The sequence below is a fragment of the Leishmania panamensis genome (genome assembly GCF_000755165.1).
Source record: "Leishmania panamensis strain MHOM/PA/94/PSC-1 chromosome 11 sequence".
Classification (NCBI taxonomy): domain Eukaryota; phylum Euglenozoa; class Kinetoplastea; order Trypanosomatida; family Trypanosomatidae; genus Leishmania; species Leishmania panamensis.
In genome coordinates this window covers 58,740-75,233 of record NC_025856.1, presented here as the reverse complement: position 1 = coordinate 75,233, position 16,494 = coordinate 58,740, and the positions used below count along the sequence as shown (strand labels likewise).

Here is a 16,494-nt window from a genome sequence, read left to right as displayed (position 1 = left end):
CGCAGGGGCCGCGCGCTTCCGTGATATATGTGAGCCGCTACGCACTGCTGCACGGACAGGCTGCGGTGGAGCCTACGGGAGAACACGAAAGGAGAATCACGGCAGACAAGAGGACTGAGACGGAGGGAGGAGGTGGAGAGGGAGGGGAGCCGGTGCACCTGCGGTACACAGGCACGCGCCCAGATGAGCGAGCGAGACTTCACTTGGCTGCTGCATAGTGTGCGCTGAACGCATTGCCCTAGCAAAAGAAAGCGGCGTGCGTCTGCGTCTGCACGTGCGCGTGGGAGTCTCGGTGTGCTGTGCGCAGGCGTGACGGCGTAGCGCGTTTCGCTGTGCCTAGGCAGGCAGGGAGGGGGGGGGGGAGCAGCAGCCAGCAGCAGCAGCAGCAGCCCGAACCACTTGAATCGTCAAGTGAAGCCCGTCCAATGCCTCCATTCACGGGCCGAGGTCAGAGGGGGTCGTGTTGCTGCGCTTCTACCCGAAAGCCTCCGTACTCGGGGGGGGGGGGAGGAGGGGAGGAGGGCGGTCTTCGCCTCTTTTTACTCTCTCTAGGTCTGCCCCACATCGACGCATACCCGCAGAGCTGCTCAGACAAGCTGTGAACCATTGCACTGATGCTCACCGGCCACCACCCCCATAACTGCTCCCCCAAGCACATCTATCGCAAGTCCAGTCTACCAACCGACCGACCACCAGCGACGCCACCGCTGCATCAGAGGGAGCTGAGCTGCGCTTCCTAACTTGCCTGTGTCTCCTTCCGAATGTGTCATCAACAACGTCTTCCTTGTCCGTGTGCATCATGATGATGATGATGATGCGCACGGTGTACGTCTCCTCAATGATCAGCAAGGAAGTGCGTTGAAACACCGAACTTGTACACTTGAGAGGAGGTGTAGCCCATGTCCTTGAGGAAGCCGGAGTAGCGATAGAAGGGCCCTTGCCAGTACGTGTAGTTGCCAACAGAGCTGACACGACCGCACATGACTGTCAGCATCGACTGTGGCGCACAGATGAGCAGCCGAGGGCGGTACGTCACGAGCTGCGGCACAGTGTCACTGCCACCTCCGGCGCCGACTTCCACAGCGCGCACCGGCGGCGGCAGCGCTGCTGCGATCGTTTCGGGATCGATGTTGCCCACATACATGTTCTGTTCGATCGGTGTAGCACTCCCCCTTCGCCTTCCGCCGGCCAACACGTTGTACGAGACTTGAATGCGGCCTTTGTTGTGCGCCTCATACGTCCTGAAGAGGGTGTCCCTGAAGGGGATGTCGGCAGCGGTGTGGTGGCAGTAGAGGAGGCATAGCTTGGTGTCATCCGCCTTGTTCTTGTCTATTATGTTCATGAGCTGCAGCGCCACGGAGGCGCCAGAGGTGGTGCACAAGACGCCGAGCTCTTTGAACGTGTTCGCCTTGTATGGGAACTCCCGCATCCATCGCCCAAGGTAAACAATGTCGCCCGGCTCGAGGTAGCGTAGACGAGCTGACATGCGTCCGGGGTCACAGTCCTTGATGGCAAACTCGATGAAGCCCCGTTCGTCAGGGTGACTGATCGGGGTGTACCACCGGGAGAGCGAAGAGAGCTCGCGCACATGCCCGCTCATCATCCGAACAGAGCTGACTGGCTCATAGCCGGCGTAGTCGTAGCTGTTTGGCAGGGCAAAGCGGTATACAAGCATGTTGCTGTCCTTCTCCCTGTTCTTCTCCACCAGCGTGATCGGCACCGGCGGTGCACACCAGCTCCACCGCTTCGCCAGCGGCCGGCGCAGCTGCCTGGGCTGCAATACAAGCTTGTACACCGCGTAGCTCACGCCAAACGTCGTAGCGACCACGGCGGCCACGCGGGTTACGTAACCCTTGCTCACGTCATTCAACATGCCTTGAACGGCGCCCGGGATGTCCTGCAAGATGAAGGACCACCGTCGTCGCGATGCCGCAGAACCGCGTCGCTGTTCATCGGCATGGCGTGAGTATGACGCACCGGCCGCCTCGTTGTGTCCGCCGCGCTTTTGCTGGTGGTACTCGAAGTCGGAAAAAGTGCTACCCCTTTCCCCCGGTGCAGGTCGTCGGTGCGACGTGCTGCACCCCGTCAGTTGCTGCTCCCATGGCGTCGGCGGCATGCGGTGGGGATAAATATCAGCTGACGGGTAAGGAAGCTGCCCATGTATGGGCGTCCGTGTGTGTGTGTGTGTGTGTGTGGCGGTGAGGAAGTGGAAGGTGGAGAGAAAAGAGGGGTGGGTAGAGGGAGAGACATGCATGGCATCTCGAGGAAACACATCGGTGGGGGCGAGTGTGTAGCACCCACACACTCGCCGCCACCGCCCTTCAGGAGGCGACTGCCCCAATGCGTCCTCCATTTCTCTTTTGTCGCCGTTCTCAGCGATCGTTGGAGACGCGGCCACTTGCCGTGCACACGGCACCATTTTTGCGGAAAAATACTGACGCTGTTGAATGTAGGCATGCGAGCCTTTACGCACTTCTGCACGTGACATGGCTAAGACAGCTTTGACAGGTACATCATACATGTACACAGACAAGGCCAAATCAGGAAAGTAAAGGAGCGGATGGGGGGGGGGAGTGTCAGGTCCGCCGCATCGTCGCCTTCACCCAGTAGGCGGTGGGCTAGGGGGGCTTTTGAGCCGGTGAGCCACTTAGTCACCCTACTACTCTCTCGCAACCTCTCCTGCTTCTTGAAGCAATCCGCGCTATCTATCTCACACGCTACCACCGAGAGAGACGCACTCACATCCACCTTGTGGTACACTACACGAGCACTAACGTGCTCCAACGAGGGCTTCCATGCGAGAACCCCGCACCCCCAACAAGAGAGACAGCGCGCCCTGTATATATGTATGCGCGTGAGGGGTACAAGCGAGCAGACCAGACTATGTGCACTGACCTTCACTCGTCCTACCGCCCCTCTTCGGTTCACTCGGTCTACGATAAGGGAAGGGGAGGGGGTCCGTTCTGCATGGGCCGCTAAGCATGCGTCAGCTTCTCTAACACAGACTTTGCATTTCCACGGGGCACCACTTTCACGCTCTTCGCCGCGTTCAGCGCCGTCGCCATTGCGTCCTTCAGCGGTGCTTCCTCAGCGTAGAGCAGGCCGCGGTCCATGAGCGCGCTCACAATAGCAGCGGCGGCGTCGGTTCCCTCTCCAATGATGACCACATCGACATCGCTCATGGCAAACCTCGACGGACGCGGCTGATGGCCGGCGAGCTTGTCGGACTTCGGCGCTTTGAACAGATGCCCACCGGCGTACGCCTTCGTGGCAGCATCTTCCGTGTAGTTGTGTGGCCACTTGAAGCCGTACTCACTGACGTGGCGGCGGCCGTGGTGGCGGTGCGAGAGGGTGTGCGGGAGGTTCATGCGCGTCGGCAAGCTGCGCTGCACCCGCTGCAGGTCCTGCTCCACGATATCAGTCGGCAACGGCTTTGCGCCAGCGGCGGACGCCGGCATCGAGACGACATCCCACGCACGGGACACAGTGCCGTCGGCGATGCGGTGGTGCCGACTACCGTAGAGTCGCGGTGACGTGCGCAGTACGTCGGCCTCGGCCTCGGTGCAGGTGATCACCAGCGTCAGCGAACGCCCATCCTTCGATATGATCGACTCGCCGGGGACCGTGAGGTAGCCTTTCTCGTCGGCGTAGAAACCCCAGCGGCCGCACAACATTGCTGTGCTGTCTAGGAGTGCGTCGCAGCTGGGCTCGCCGCCCATGGCACACTTCATGGGAATACTGTACGGCTCTGTCGCGATGAAGCGGTTGTGACTGAGGCCCATGTCCTTCGGCCGCGGCCCGCCAAACTCCTCGACAATGCGCGGGCTCTCAAAGTCGTAGGAGGGGGCGTGGTAAACGAGCACGCCAGGGCGGCGCCATCCCCACTCGTCGATCGGCGACTGCGATAGGCGCTTCACAAGCGTCACCTCCTGCCGCGCCACGTAGTTGAAGGCCCGAATTGCCGCCATGGAGGCGAAGTAGGCGTGCGTTGGGTTGTCCGTGATGATGCGGTACGGCGTAGCGGTAGGTGAGTCGCTCCCGAAGACGCCGTCCACCAGGTAGAAGCGAAGGCCTTGGCCAAGGTGGTACTGCAGTTCGCGCAGAATGCGCTTGCCGTGCAGGGCGGAGATCGCTGTCACGCCTATGTTCGTCGGGTTTTTAATGCGGTGGTGTTGCTCATGCTCCTTCGTGTGCGGGAAGCACAGCCTCTGCAGTGGCTTGCTGGTACTGCGCTTGCCGTAGCGGATCACGACGGCGCCAGTCTTGGGGTCCCTGCTGCCCCACGCACGTCCACGCAGCTCGTAGGGGCGCAGGTTATACTCGCCGATGCCGTACGTGTAGCGCCACACGCCCGACCACATACCGGCATTCGCGTAATCACCAACCTGCGACCAGTTTGATACCAGTGTGCTGGCGTTCGCGTTCCACCACGGACCGGGATCTTCGTTTGTCTTCTTGAAGAGCGTCAGCGAGTCGTAGCCCCACTTGTACATTGTGCGCAGGTAGTTGTCGTCTGCCGCGGTGGTCGCATCGGGCATCACCTCCGCACGGAAGACGGGCTTGCGTCGCTCCTCCTCCGCATCCGGGTTGCAGCATATCTCGTTCAAGATAGAGATCTGGCCTGCCGTCTGACCAGGGATGGGCTTCAGGGTCTCCTGGATGTTGGCGTAGCGTGCACCACGGAGTTGCTGAAGCAGCGGGGACGACGACGACGACGCGATGATAGCGGCCGTAGCACCAAGACAAGAAAGACCCATCATTTTCACCTGCATACCCACAGCACGGAAAAGAGGGAGGAACAGCAGAGAAGGTGATGAGAGGTGGGGCACACAATGGCAATGAAGATGTGTCGTGGCTCATGAACACAGCAGCCGTGTTTCTGCACCCGAATGTGTCAGCGTGTCTGTGGTGAGTACCGAGGCGAAGGCAAGCACACCGATGCCTCCACCCTACTGAACGAATCTACGAGTAGGACGAGGCAGTCGTTAATGATGCCGGCACGACAGCGTAGTCAAGAACAACAAAGGTACGCGCACACACACACGTAAGCAAAATAAGTCCAGAGGAGGAGGATGAGGGGGTGAGCGGGATGGCGAGAGACGCGCCCGTGTGCCTCAGCTGTGTTCAATCTGCTTACCACTCTTGTTGTTCGTCGTGCGAGCGTTCAGGATGCAAACCCAAGGGTACTGCGTTCGGGGGCCAAGCGCAGGGGCACACGTCACGCTGTCGTCGTGAGAGAATGGTAACAGCAAACAACTAAGAGGATCGATTCAATATCGATAAACGCGTGTACAGCTAAAGCAGACACTCAGGTATGCTGTGATGGCTCTATTGCGAGAGCTACCTCCGCTACCGAAGTGCTGAGCGGCTGTGGAGGAGTGAGTGGGGGAGGGAGGGAGGGAGCAACGGGATGAGAGAAACTTTCGGTGGGAGAGAGAGGGTTACCTCGATTTCGAAGCACACACGCATACGTACACTGGTGCTGCAACCCACAGTACACTCTTGCGAGTAAGTCTCTGTTAACGAGAAGGGGTAAAGAGCAGTTTGGCGTTTGAAGCGGAAGCGCCAGTTATGTTGTCTTTTTTTGGGCGTTGACGCCGATGGTTGGTGTGCGTTGCATCCGCCCAGGGATGACGCAGGTCTTGGCAGGACCCACAGCCATTGTACACAACACGCAGCGTTTGTACGCACGCAGGCCAGCACCTGCAGAGGGGTGTGCAGGTATCGGCAACTCTACACCATCTTGGCAGTCGCTCAGCAGCATAGCTCTGCCCAGCCACCGCAGGCGGTAAAGGCAACACGCATGGCCAATGAGCGTGATGGGAGTGGGGGACCACAAGGGAGGTGTGGTGGTGGCGTAACGCACAGAGGTGCGAAGAGAGAGGGGGGAGGGAGAGGGCAGGTCCGTGGGTGTCCTGCAGAGGAAAAGGGAGGGAGAGGGGGGGGTGAGGAGTCAGATCACGCAGACAACTAGGGTACCTCTGCACAGAGGGCAATGCGCAGACCAAGCAGAAGGTGCGTGTGAGTGTGTGTTTCTCAACCACCACCACCACACACCGAGCAAAGCAGGGCCGAAGGAGTGCCCAGCGCATGACAATGAAGGAAGTAAGCCGAAGCAGCCGCCATCGCCGCCGATCATGCCACACACTACAGGAGCCAAAGACGAGCGAAAAGCGGCAACGTATTAAGCGAATACGCACTACACCCCACAAGGGAGGGAGAGGTGGGGGCACATACATGCGGTAAGGCGCAGACACCGGTACCCACTCTCCGTCCACCCTACCTACCTCCACACCGGCAGCGGCACATACTTGCAAGCGATGATAAGGCCGAGAGAGAAAGAGAGAGACCAGGTGCACGCGTGTATGGGTGAGTTTGTCGGCACGTGCGCTTTAGTACATGCGGCGGGAGAGGAGGGAAAAGAAGGGCTTCATGGGCGAAGGGAGGGGAAAGAAACTGTGCTGGTAGTGGTGAATGGAGGATGGGTGGGGCGGGGAGAAGCCTGCGTGCAGACGCGCCCATCATCAGGCACTCCATCAGCATCACCGTCACGTCAACCATTACCGAAAGAGCAAACATGCAGGCAAACAATGAACAGGCAAACAAGAAGAGAAAATAAAGCTGATATGAAGCCGGGAGAGAGCGCGTGTGCACGGACCCCTCCTCCCCCCATACACACCCACAGACACCTGTGCGCAGTCGGAGGTCGAATAGGCCCACAAAACAAAACGAGAGGAAAGAATAATGAGTTTGGCGCATGGGGGGCGTATGCCCGGGGGAGAGGGGGAGGCGAACAGATATACGCCCATCGGAACTGACAGGGACGCACGCAAGCAGGTGGAGAGAAGACCAGCCAACCCTTGCCCCACGATGAAGGACACAGAGAGGAGAGACACGTCACGTGATCGCCGTAGCCTGGGTCGGCCCTCTTGCCCCTTCTCGCTCCCTCGACTAAGCTAGTCTCCTTCCTGCTACACTTCATGCAGTTACTCAAGGAAGATCGGCATTGCCGGCTGTTGCACGCACTCTGCCAGACCCGCAGGTGTCTTCTCTTCGCTCTCCTCGCACCCTCACCTCTTTTTCGGGTTCGTCGGCCGCAGTACGTCGAGGACGGAAGAGTTGATGCTGAGGTCGAGGTTGCGATGGTCGTGCCTGCTTGTATCAGTTGTATCGTCGCTGTTGTCACCGTCGTCATCGCTGGTGAAGTGCGAGGATGAAACCAAGCGGTGGCCACTACCACTAATAATGCTTTCATTGCCACTACCGCTGCTGCTGCTGCCAAGGTTTACACTCTCCTCTCCCGTGTCAGCAGCGCAACTTACTCTACGTGTGGATGGACTCGCAGTGTTAGACTGGTGAGAAGCGTTGCGAGGCCTGCTCAGCGTTGTGCTACGCGACTCCTTCCGGCCGCGTCCACCAGCCGTCACCTCTGCGGCCTCCTGCTCGGCTAGCATCGCGTGCAGCATGTGGCGCAGCTCAGCCGAGGAGATCCGCGACTCTTGACGGGGCTCCATGGTGCGTCGCAGCACGGTGCGCCACTCCCCTGGGAGAGAGGTCGGTATGTTTACCCCTTGTTGAACCGTCTGTCGGATCTGGAGCATGGAGGTGAAGGGCACATGGCCGATGAGCAGTGTGTAGAAGGTAACCCCTAGCGACCAGACATCGAGGGCAAATGGGTCAATCACACGTAGGCCTCGCTCCTCCTCGCGAGAGAGGCTCGCCTTCATGCTGCTGCTCTGGCCAGAATCATCGCTGCTCCTCCGTTGTGTGCACCCACCGGGCGTTTGCTGGTCGTCTTCATCCTCCTCTTCGTCATCGACCCCAGCGTAGATTTCAGGAGCCATGAACAGCGGTGTGCCCTGATAGGCGAGCGTGGCGGCGGTTGGTTGGCCTGTCTCCCCATTCATTAGTTCTGCCACGCCGAAGTCGGCGAGAAAGGCGTGCCCGTCGCGGCTAACGAGGATGTTCTCAGGCTTGATATCGCGGTGGACAATATGTTGCTCATGCAGGTACACGAGGCTGTCACTGACTTGTGTGGCGATCGGCAGAAGCGTCCACGGGTGCAGCGAGGCTCGAATGTGCCCGGTTGAGTCCAGCTGCGCGACAGCGCCTCTATCCACATACTGTAGGATCAGGAAGAGGGAGTTTGCCTTAGGGTCATTGATGACCTCGTAAAGGCGAACGATGTTGGGGTGGTTGAGGTCCTTCATAACCTCGATCTCGCGCTGCACATTACGCGTCTTGCCCGCAACCGTCGTTAGTGGGGTCGGCGACGTCTTGGTGCGCTCGCTCTGTCTCTCAGTCGAAGAGAAGGACAGCATACAGTTCTGCATGTCTTTAGGTGCCGTTGTAGCCAGTGCGCCCACGGTTCTTCTACCACTACCGCCTCCTTTTTCGCTGTGCTGACCGGACCCGAGCGCCGAGGCCGACGCGCGACGCTGCAACCGGTTATTCTCTTTCGGTTTCAGAATGATCTTAATAGCCACAGTCTTGTTCATGCTGAGGCTGAAGGCCAGAACGACGCGCCCTGTGGCGCCACTTCCAATGTCGCTCAGTAGGATGTAGTCATTGAGGTACTCGGCACCGTCGAACGTCTTCGTCAGTGAAGCAGTGGAGTAAAATTGCGCCGTTGTCGTTCTTGCCAAGTTCTTGCCCAGCGGCGACGTCACCGTTGGTGTGACGTTCGCTTCGCTCGGCTTGAGGCTCAAATCTGACGCTGGCATCCTGACCATCGCAAGAGGTTCACCCGCGTGTACACCACCACGGCCTTTGCCTGTACTGCGTTCGTTCGCCTCTGGGCGGGCCTTAGCGGCCGTGCGCGAGGTGCGTTGGTCTTCCTCGGCTGCCACCTGCGCAGGAAAGCGCGACGCTAGGTATGAGAGGTCGTTGTCGCCTATCTGTATTGCTTGGGCTCGTGCTGCTGCCGACGATGACGCCGGTACAGGAGGTGCCTGCTGTATCACTGCGGCTGCAGGGGATGATACAGACGACTTTGAAATGAGTGAGGGTGAGAGCTGCAGGCCCGTTGACGCTGATGGCGACAACATGGGTTCCACGGCTGCTGCGGTGATTGACTTCTTCGGGTGTTGCCGTGCCGGCGTCGCTGCTGGTATGGGTGCACGAGCTGACGAAGGTGGTGCTAGCAGGGATTGGTGGCCCTGCTGCCGCCTATCGACACCGTTGCAGGGACCGCGGAAAATCGTCCCCAGCGTCGGCACATCGTAGGTGCCGCCCATCATCTGGTGAAAAGACGGTGTCTGCGACGGCTGCCGCGAGTCTGTTGTCGAGGCCGAGAGCTGGTCAGCGTGGTCGTGAGTACCGCCGTCAAAGCTCCGGCTGTTGTGCCACGCAGCGGTGCGCTGTCGCTCGGCGACGACCTTCGGGTCATACGCAATGAGCCCCCATCCTGAGGCGAGGGGGAGGAGACGAGGGGGGTCGATAGGTGCGCTGCTGTCGAGGGTGTTCTTCTGCACCACCGCGTCCTCCTCGCCGTTACTGGAGTCATTTGCATTGTCTCGGTCAGAATTGCCGTGCTTTGCGCTACTTCGCAGCTGAGCAGTCACGCACAGGGGCGACGAGGACGATGGCGCCGTTTTCTCCTGGGCGAAAGGTGGGTTGGATGGGCGTGTGACTGTGCTGAGTACCGGTGGCAGCACGTGCGCGTGCGGAATCGACGCTGTCATTGACGAGCAAGTCTCGGTGGAGGACCCGGCGCCAAGTGTAACCGTCGGCGACGAAGTTGTCGCCGTCGTCTTGGACGCCTTCACAACACTGGCGGCTATCTCCGGCAGCACTCGTGGACGCTGCGAAGAGGCAACAGATGCGGTGGATGGCGCAGGCGCCACGCGTGTGATTAGGACCGATGAACGGAGCTGGGGACCGCGTAGTGAGCTCGATGAGGTCTGTGCGGCGGTGTTCACTTCACTGAGTGCGCCGCCGCTGCCGCTACTGCCGTCGCCTCTGTTGTCGGGAAAGCACGTGGTGCTGGCCGACATGTTTGCCAGGTGCCGCCTAATGGCCATGGACCTCTGGTACGTCTTCATGGCCTTGTCAAACTTGCCTGACTCGTCACTCGCGCCGGCCTGAACTCTCAGGGCCCCGCTTCCGCTGTTGCCACTTTCTGCCTCGCTGATGCTCATGGTGGAGTGTAACTTCTCCAGTGTGCGGCCGTAAAAAACAATGGGAGTGGGTTGGCGCGTCCGTGCAGGTGAGTGACTCCTTCTTGAGCACCAACTCTGCCGTGGTCGCCCCGCAACACCTGCTCGAGGAAGCCACTGTTGCGCTGCAGCAGCACCAGGGGGCAGCAGCTGATCAGTGCCAGCGGTAGCGCGAGTGAGCGAGAGCGCTCTTTCTGTTCTCTTCCCTCGGAAACAGCAGACGCGCGGTTTACTCACACACAGCGGCATAGACAACTGCGACGAGTGCTCAGGGCGGGGCCCTCTCAACAGGAAAAGGGGGGAGGCGGGGGGAGAGAGGGGGCCACAACGGCGCAGTTTTTGCTCTCCTTCTCTTTGATTCCTTTCGAGCTGTGCGGCTGCTGCGACAACGAAATCCACGTCTGCTGCACGGACACCGATGGGTTGGGGTTGAGGATGGGGAAAGAGCTGGAGCGAGAAGGCCAGGGAGCAGAGGGCCGCGACGGACGGGGATGACATGTGCTGCGAGAGACGCAAGAAAATGGGTTGATGATGTATGAAGAGAGAGAGAAGTGCGCTACAGGCGGAGACGGGAAAGGGGAGACTGGTGAACGCAGTCGACGAACCAAAGCAGAGAAGATAAGCATCGCATTGTAGGTGCCTACTAGTGCCGACAGCGCATGAGCTCACCTCGCTCGAATAAAGGCGTCATCAATACTCCTCTTTCATTTTGCCCAACCGTGGAGACAAACTCTGGCGAAGAAGAGCGCTCGAAGGCAGCTTACAATCAAGAAGCGCCGCCAGCACTCGATTGAGCGGAGGTAGCCGCCCCAAACGACGTTTGATTTCACTTTTGTTTTCTCTGCTCACAGACGCACTGACACACAAATAAACGCACACTGATGAATGACGTACGAATGCTCAAAGTACATCGTCACCCCCAATACCCCCCCTCCCTCCCTCCCTCGCTCTCTCCTCATTCGCTCGCCCCGACACTTCCGGGGGGAGGGGGGGGGGAAGGGGGCACTTATTTCGCTGCCCCGGCTTTTTAGCTGTCCGCGCATCGCGCAGCCCCGTGCGTACGTGTGCGACAGCGCCGGAAGAGGAAAAGAATGGCGTCAACATGGATGCGCAGGGTGAGGTGGGGACAGAGGGGTGCCATGATATGCCCAGCCGGCACGTACACCGAGGTGGGCGGAAGAAAACCAAGATAATAATTGCGACGTGTTCACACAGCACACGAAAGCTGCCGCCACAGGAGAGAGCGCGAGTGGGAAGGAGCTACTACTCCTGCTCAGCCTGGCGCTTCTTCTTCGCCGCCTCCTCCTCTCGCTCCTTCTCCACCTCCACGACGAACCTCTGTAGCTCCTCCTCGGTCAGGTAGCGCTCGTCCCTGTGCTGCAACACGAGCAGCTCAATGTTGCGCGAGCCGCTCTCCACCACCTCCAGCAGCGACTTGATCGCAAAGTGGACACACTCATCGCGCAACATGCCGTCCTTGTAGTTCTTTTCCATGTACTCAATCACCGTCTGGTCATGACGGCCGATGGCGACAGCACGCCACGCAGAGCTCATGCCAGAGGGGTCTGTCTTCCACAGGTGCGGCGTTCCGTCCTCGTTGAACCCGCCAATCACCGTGGCCACGCCGAACGGGCGGCTTCCGCCGCTCTGCGTCGACTTCTGCTGCACCCCAGCCACGTAGCGCACCAGCATGTCCACGTCCATGGTGTCCTCGTAGTTGAGTGAGAAGCGCTGGCACTCGAGCTGAGCCTTGTTGATGAGCACGCGCGCGTCGGCGGACAGGCCGGCAAAGGCGAGGTAGATGTGCGCATCCACTTTGTAGATCTTTCGAATGGTGCGACTGTCCTGCAGCTTGACCGCGGACTTCTTCTCCACCGCCATGACAACGCAGTCTCGGCCAAGCACGCCGACAGCCGCCAAGCCCTTCTTCACGGCTTCCTGAGCGTACTCGACCTGAAAGAGATGCCCATCCGGGGAGAAGACAGTGATGGCGCGATCGTAGCTCATTTTGATGCGTTTTTTCTCTCTGAGGGGAGGGGCCAAGTGCTGCTCAGGGTACGTCCAGTTGCAGAAGCGATACACAGCGTGTAGGCGAGTAGGGGGGCGCTGGCAGTTCGATGAATTGCGTGAGTACTGTCAGGCAATGCTGCTGTAAGAGGAGGGGAGAAGGGAGATGGGTGCGTGTGCATGCGCCTCTGGTTGTTCAGACGATTCTCTGTGACGGAGGGGAGGGGGTGGGGGATGTGCGGTGATGGTTGTTCAACGAAGGCCCAATAAGCAATGCCCAACGACGACACGAATGGCGCGTTCACGGCCACAGTCACACCGCTTATGCTCTTTCACGGACGGTAAGTGAGGACAAACAGGCAGACTTGAGGGCGACACGAGCGGTGACTCTCTAATCCTTTCTCCTGTGGCGCACCGAGAGGGGAGGGGAGGGGAGGTAGCGGTAAGAGAGGGAGACAGGCGGTAGTAAGCGGTGGGTTGGCGTCGGAGGAAAAATGAAGCGGAGAAGTAAAGGGGAAGACATCGCATACTGAGCCATTCGCATTCGTGCAGTGGCATGGAAGAGACCGTGATAGCAAAGGGTGAAATGGTCAAGGTTGACGTGAACCGCATTCACTGGCACATCGGAAAGAATGCGCAACGCGCGGCAGGGGAAGTTTGACATGCGCGGCCAGCAAACCGCTGTGGTGCGTAGTTACCTATCCGTACCTGTGTATTCCCTTCAAGGAACCTCGTGACGCCATGATGGAGACAGGGACAACGAGAGAATACTACGAATGACGGGAGCAGATGCACTAGAGTGCACAGAATCATCTTCAGCAACAACATGGGTGGAGGAGTGAGAATATCGTGCACAGCGACACGTCTCAGGTGACGGCGATGCCAAGGGCCTAGAGGCCCTCTCACATGCCCTTGCACACCCCCGTCACAGGCACAGGAAGAATGGCACTTCCGTGTAGTCCCACGGGTCCAAAGACACCAGAGCCAAGTCCTCTTCAAATTGCGTGTTCGGTGCCAGCGGCCCCACGGCCCCACCACTCTCATCTTCGTCTTCAATCTCCTCTACGCAGAGAGGAGGCCCTGGCACAGAGGGAAGGCCATCTATGCACGACAAGGATGACGGAGCCCTCAGTCGAAGAGCTACGGCGAACGGCGCACACAGCGGAGACTTCAGAACCTCCAGCTGCCACCTGAGCCGCATTGCATCCCCGCTGTCCTCGAGGTCGCCAGCGTTAAAGGGTGTTCGTGACGAGGGTCTGCAGCCGGTACACGGCACACCGGTTCGCAGCTGAAGCCGCACATTCACATTGTGGAAGAACAGTCGACCAAGCTGTCCTACATCTTCGGCACTGGAGTTGCTACGGCAAACGTGAGGACCGACAACACCCGCGCCTCCACTAGCACGTCTGCCATACTCGCTGCCCCACGCTTCGCTGTCTTCCTCGCCTGCGTTGCCGTCCTCCTCGTACGCACCACAGCTGGTGTGCGAGATGCCGGGTCGTCTGAACGCGGGCGAGGGAGGGCACCGCTGCTTTGTGATGACGAGGATAGCCACGTGCTGCTCCTCTGCAAGTCGCTTCAGCGATCGCAGTATCGTAGCCAGTGCTTCATACCGCTCCAGCGCGTCGTCGTCTCGGTAGCAGAAGCTGCGTTGCACAAGTTCGGTGATGCTATCCAACACGATCAGCCCAACGGTGGAGAGCGGAGACGTAGATGCGCTTGTGCCTTGCCAGCGGTATAGAAGCTGCTGGAGGTCCTCGAGGTTAGGGAGAGACGTGACGTGCACGGCAGCGGCCAAAGACGGCAGCTCAGTTGCGTTTGTCTCTTCATGCGCTATGCTCAGAACGGAAGGTTCGACGGCGCTGCCGGACTGCAGCCACACACAGTCGTGCGTCACTCCACACAATCTAGTGTGGTGGAGGCAGCAGCGGCACCACGCCGCCGCCAGCGTCGTTTTGCCGGTGCCAGGGAGCCCCGTCAGCTCAGTCACCCATCCGCGCCGCAGCCCGCCCAGCAGCGCCATGTCCAGTGAGCGAAGGCCAGTGGGGATGGAGAGGTGCCTGGACGAAACCGCCGCAGCGGGCACACGGCCATGCGCGTGTCGGCCACTGCCTGCCAGAGTGAGGGGAAGGAAAGACTGGCAGCCGTTGCAGAGTCTGTGCAGTAAGTGAAACGTACCTCCCTCCAGCGTTGTATCTGCTGCCTCTTCAAGTGCACAACGGCCGCATGCTGACAGTGTGCCGCTGGTGGACACTCTGGGAAAAAGGGGGCTCAGACGTTGGCTGAGCTGCGTTCGCCAGGCCCACACCTGTGCCAGTGAGGCGTGGTGCCGCGCACACAGCTCGGCGTCTGGCGTCACTAAGAAAGCGCTGTCGTCTGGCATGCGGCGGTGAACCACATGTGCTTCACTATTGGCCGGCAGAGCATCTGCGTCGTATGTTATCATCGGCACGGCTGCGCTTGGGGGGTCCACTGTGCCAACGGCGTCGCTCGCGGCAATCAAGGGTGGCGCGCCCGCTGCTGCACTCTCTACTTCTCCGCATCGACTGGTGATACTTTGTTCAGTCGCCAAAGAGGCAGGTAACACCTCACGCAGACCGCCGTACACGCAATGAAGCGCGTAGAACTCCGACGTGCTCATGCAAGCACCGCTTATAGTGCCGTTAAGTCATCCGCGTAGACGCATGTGCGTGTGTGGGTTATACACAATAGGGAGCCAATGCAGAGGAGCGAAGGGGGAATAATGAAGGGGGGGGAGGGAATAGTGCGAAGAGGGGGAGGAGGGGGAGGAGAGTAGTGCCGACAGAAAACCCCACGGGCAATCGTTTGGGCGCGCACGCGTGTTTGTGTGCCACAGAGGCCGCTGAGACGACTGTAGCACTGCTGCGCGCATCAGCCGCTCAGTGTGCGTCTCTTCGTGACAAAGCGCGTGGGTGCCCACTGCCGCCCCAGGCAGTCACCCCCTTCGGTCCGACAGAGCCTACGAGGAGGCGGAAAGAGAGAGAGAAAGAAAGCGAGCGAGAGTGTTCATGACGGACGCTTGGCATAGCTTCAGCTACGGTGATACGTCCTCTTCTTCTATTTCGCTCTGGTGCTCCATGGCTCACTGGTTGCGCATGCCCCTGTACGCCTCATTCATCGCCTTTGCCAGATCAACGTCTTTCTGTGTCACTTTGTTGCCGGCGTCGTGCGTCGTCAGCTGCACGTGCAGGCGGTTGTACACGTTCGACCAGCACGGGTGGTGCTGCATCTGTTCACAAACTGGCGCTACGCTGTTCATATAGCGCATCGCCTCCACAAAGTTGGCAAAGACGTAGTCACATTCGATGGCATTCGCGTTGTTGCCGTTCACCCGCCAACCCGGCAGCGACTGAAGTGATTGTGCGACGGCCGGTGCCGAAAGGGCTTTGGGCCCGCAGAGAACAGCGGAGAGGCGCATCGCTCTTGTGTTGGTGTTGGCGGTGGTGTGTTCCACTTTGTGCTGCCTCATGTGGCCCACCCCGGAAGGGAGAGGGAGAGCGAAGAGGATGAAGACCCGCGGAGGCGGGAGAAGGAGAAGAGAGACGGGGGAGCGAAAAACAGAAGAGAGATCACACAAGCGCTGGGATACTTTCGATGCCCAAACTGTGCGTGTGCCTGAGCACGAGCATACGTGCCGTCACGGACAGCAGCGGCTACTGCGCCAGGAAACGCAGTGGGGTCTGCGTCGAGGACAGCAACATTAGAGGCGACCCCCATACGACACCCTAATGGAGAGTATCAACAAGTTGAAAGTGATGAAGCTCAATCGTGGGCTGCCATCTCCTCACGCCACCATCTTGCACCCGCTCATGCAAGATGGTGGCGTGAGGAGGCCGAAAAGAAAGACAAAAGGGGCTGGCAGCAGGAGCATCAGCAGCAGCAGCTGTCGCGCGTTTCCGTCCCAGAGTACCGTCCCAGCTCCTTCCAACTGGTCCCAACAAACATGGACGGTGGCAGACACATCAGGCACGCCGCGCAGGATTCTCTACAACCCCATCCTTTGGTCAAGCGCCACTGTTCTTATCTCGGACGACTCACGTCTCGTTAGCCTTGGCCTCGATGATGCTCCGTTCGGCTTTGAGATCGCTCAACTGCTGACGGAGTTCGCACCGCTCCTCCTCAAGCTCTTGGATGCGCTGGTCAATGTACTGCAGGAGGCTCTGGCGCTGCTTCTCGTCTGCGAGGTGGTCGATTGCCGGCAGAGCCTGCGACTCCGAAGAACTCGAAGCTGAGTGTGGCATAACGCCGCTACGTTGCGCAGATGCGTCACCTCTTCCGGCAGTCGTTTTTGCCCCCTTTTTTTCTTTGC

The 16,494-nt window shown here is 59.5% G+C and overlaps 6 protein-coding genes across 6 annotated transcripts; all 6 read right to left on the bottom strand.

The window, feature by feature from the left end:
- Nucleotides 1-835: 835 nt before the first annotated feature.
- LPMP_110270 (NADH-cytochrome b5 reductase-like protein) lies at nucleotides 836-1,873 on the bottom strand (the record flags this gene model as incomplete). Its single annotated transcript, XM_010698574.1, has 1 exon — nucleotides 836-1,873. One exon carries the CDS (start codon nucleotides 1,871-1,873, stop codon nucleotides 836-838), a length of 1,038 nt encoding a protein of 345 aa, XP_010696876.1.
- A 1,102-nt stretch (nucleotides 1,874-2,975) lies between these two features.
- On the bottom strand, nucleotides 2,976-4,772 carry LPMP_110260 (phosphoenolpyruvate carboxykinase-like protein; the record flags this gene model as incomplete). Its single annotated transcript, XM_010698573.1, has 1 exon — nucleotides 2,976-4,772. The coding sequence occupies one exon, from the start codon at nucleotides 4,770-4,772 to the stop codon at nucleotides 2,976-2,978; it is 1,797 nt and encodes a 598-aa protein (XP_010696875.1).
- Nucleotides 4,773-7,070: 2,298 nt separating this feature from the next.
- LPMP_110250 (protein kinase, putative) lies at nucleotides 7,071-10,655 on the bottom strand (the record flags this gene model as incomplete). The annotated part of the gene is made up of 1 exon (XM_010698572.1): nucleotides 7,071-10,655. One exon carries the CDS (start codon nucleotides 10,653-10,655, stop codon nucleotides 7,071-7,073), a length of 3,585 nt encoding a protein of 1,194 aa, XP_010696874.1.
- Nucleotides 10,656-11,420: 765 nt separating this feature from the next.
- Nucleotides 11,421-12,164, bottom strand: LPMP_110240 (proteasome alpha 7 subunit, putative; the record flags this gene model as incomplete). Its single annotated transcript, XM_010698571.1, has 1 exon — nucleotides 11,421-12,164. One exon carries the CDS (start codon nucleotides 12,162-12,164, stop codon nucleotides 11,421-11,423), a length of 744 nt encoding a protein of 247 aa, XP_010696873.1.
- Nucleotides 12,165-13,089: 925 nt separating this feature from the next.
- On the bottom strand, nucleotides 13,090-14,610 carry LPMP_110230 (DNA recombination and repair protein Rad51-like protein; the record flags this gene model as incomplete). Its single annotated transcript, XM_010698570.1, has 1 exon — nucleotides 13,090-14,610. The coding sequence occupies one exon, from the start codon at nucleotides 14,608-14,610 to the stop codon at nucleotides 13,090-13,092; it is 1,521 nt and encodes a 506-aa protein (XP_010696872.1).
- A 657-nt stretch (nucleotides 14,611-15,267) lies between these two features.
- LPMP_110220 (pterin-4-alpha-carbinolamine dehydratase, putative) lies at nucleotides 15,268-15,603 on the bottom strand (the record flags this gene model as incomplete). Its single annotated transcript, XM_010698569.1, has 1 exon — nucleotides 15,268-15,603. The coding sequence occupies one exon, from the start codon at nucleotides 15,601-15,603 to the stop codon at nucleotides 15,268-15,270; it is 336 nt and encodes a 111-aa protein (XP_010696871.1).
- Nucleotides 15,604-16,494: the final 891 nt, after the last annotated feature.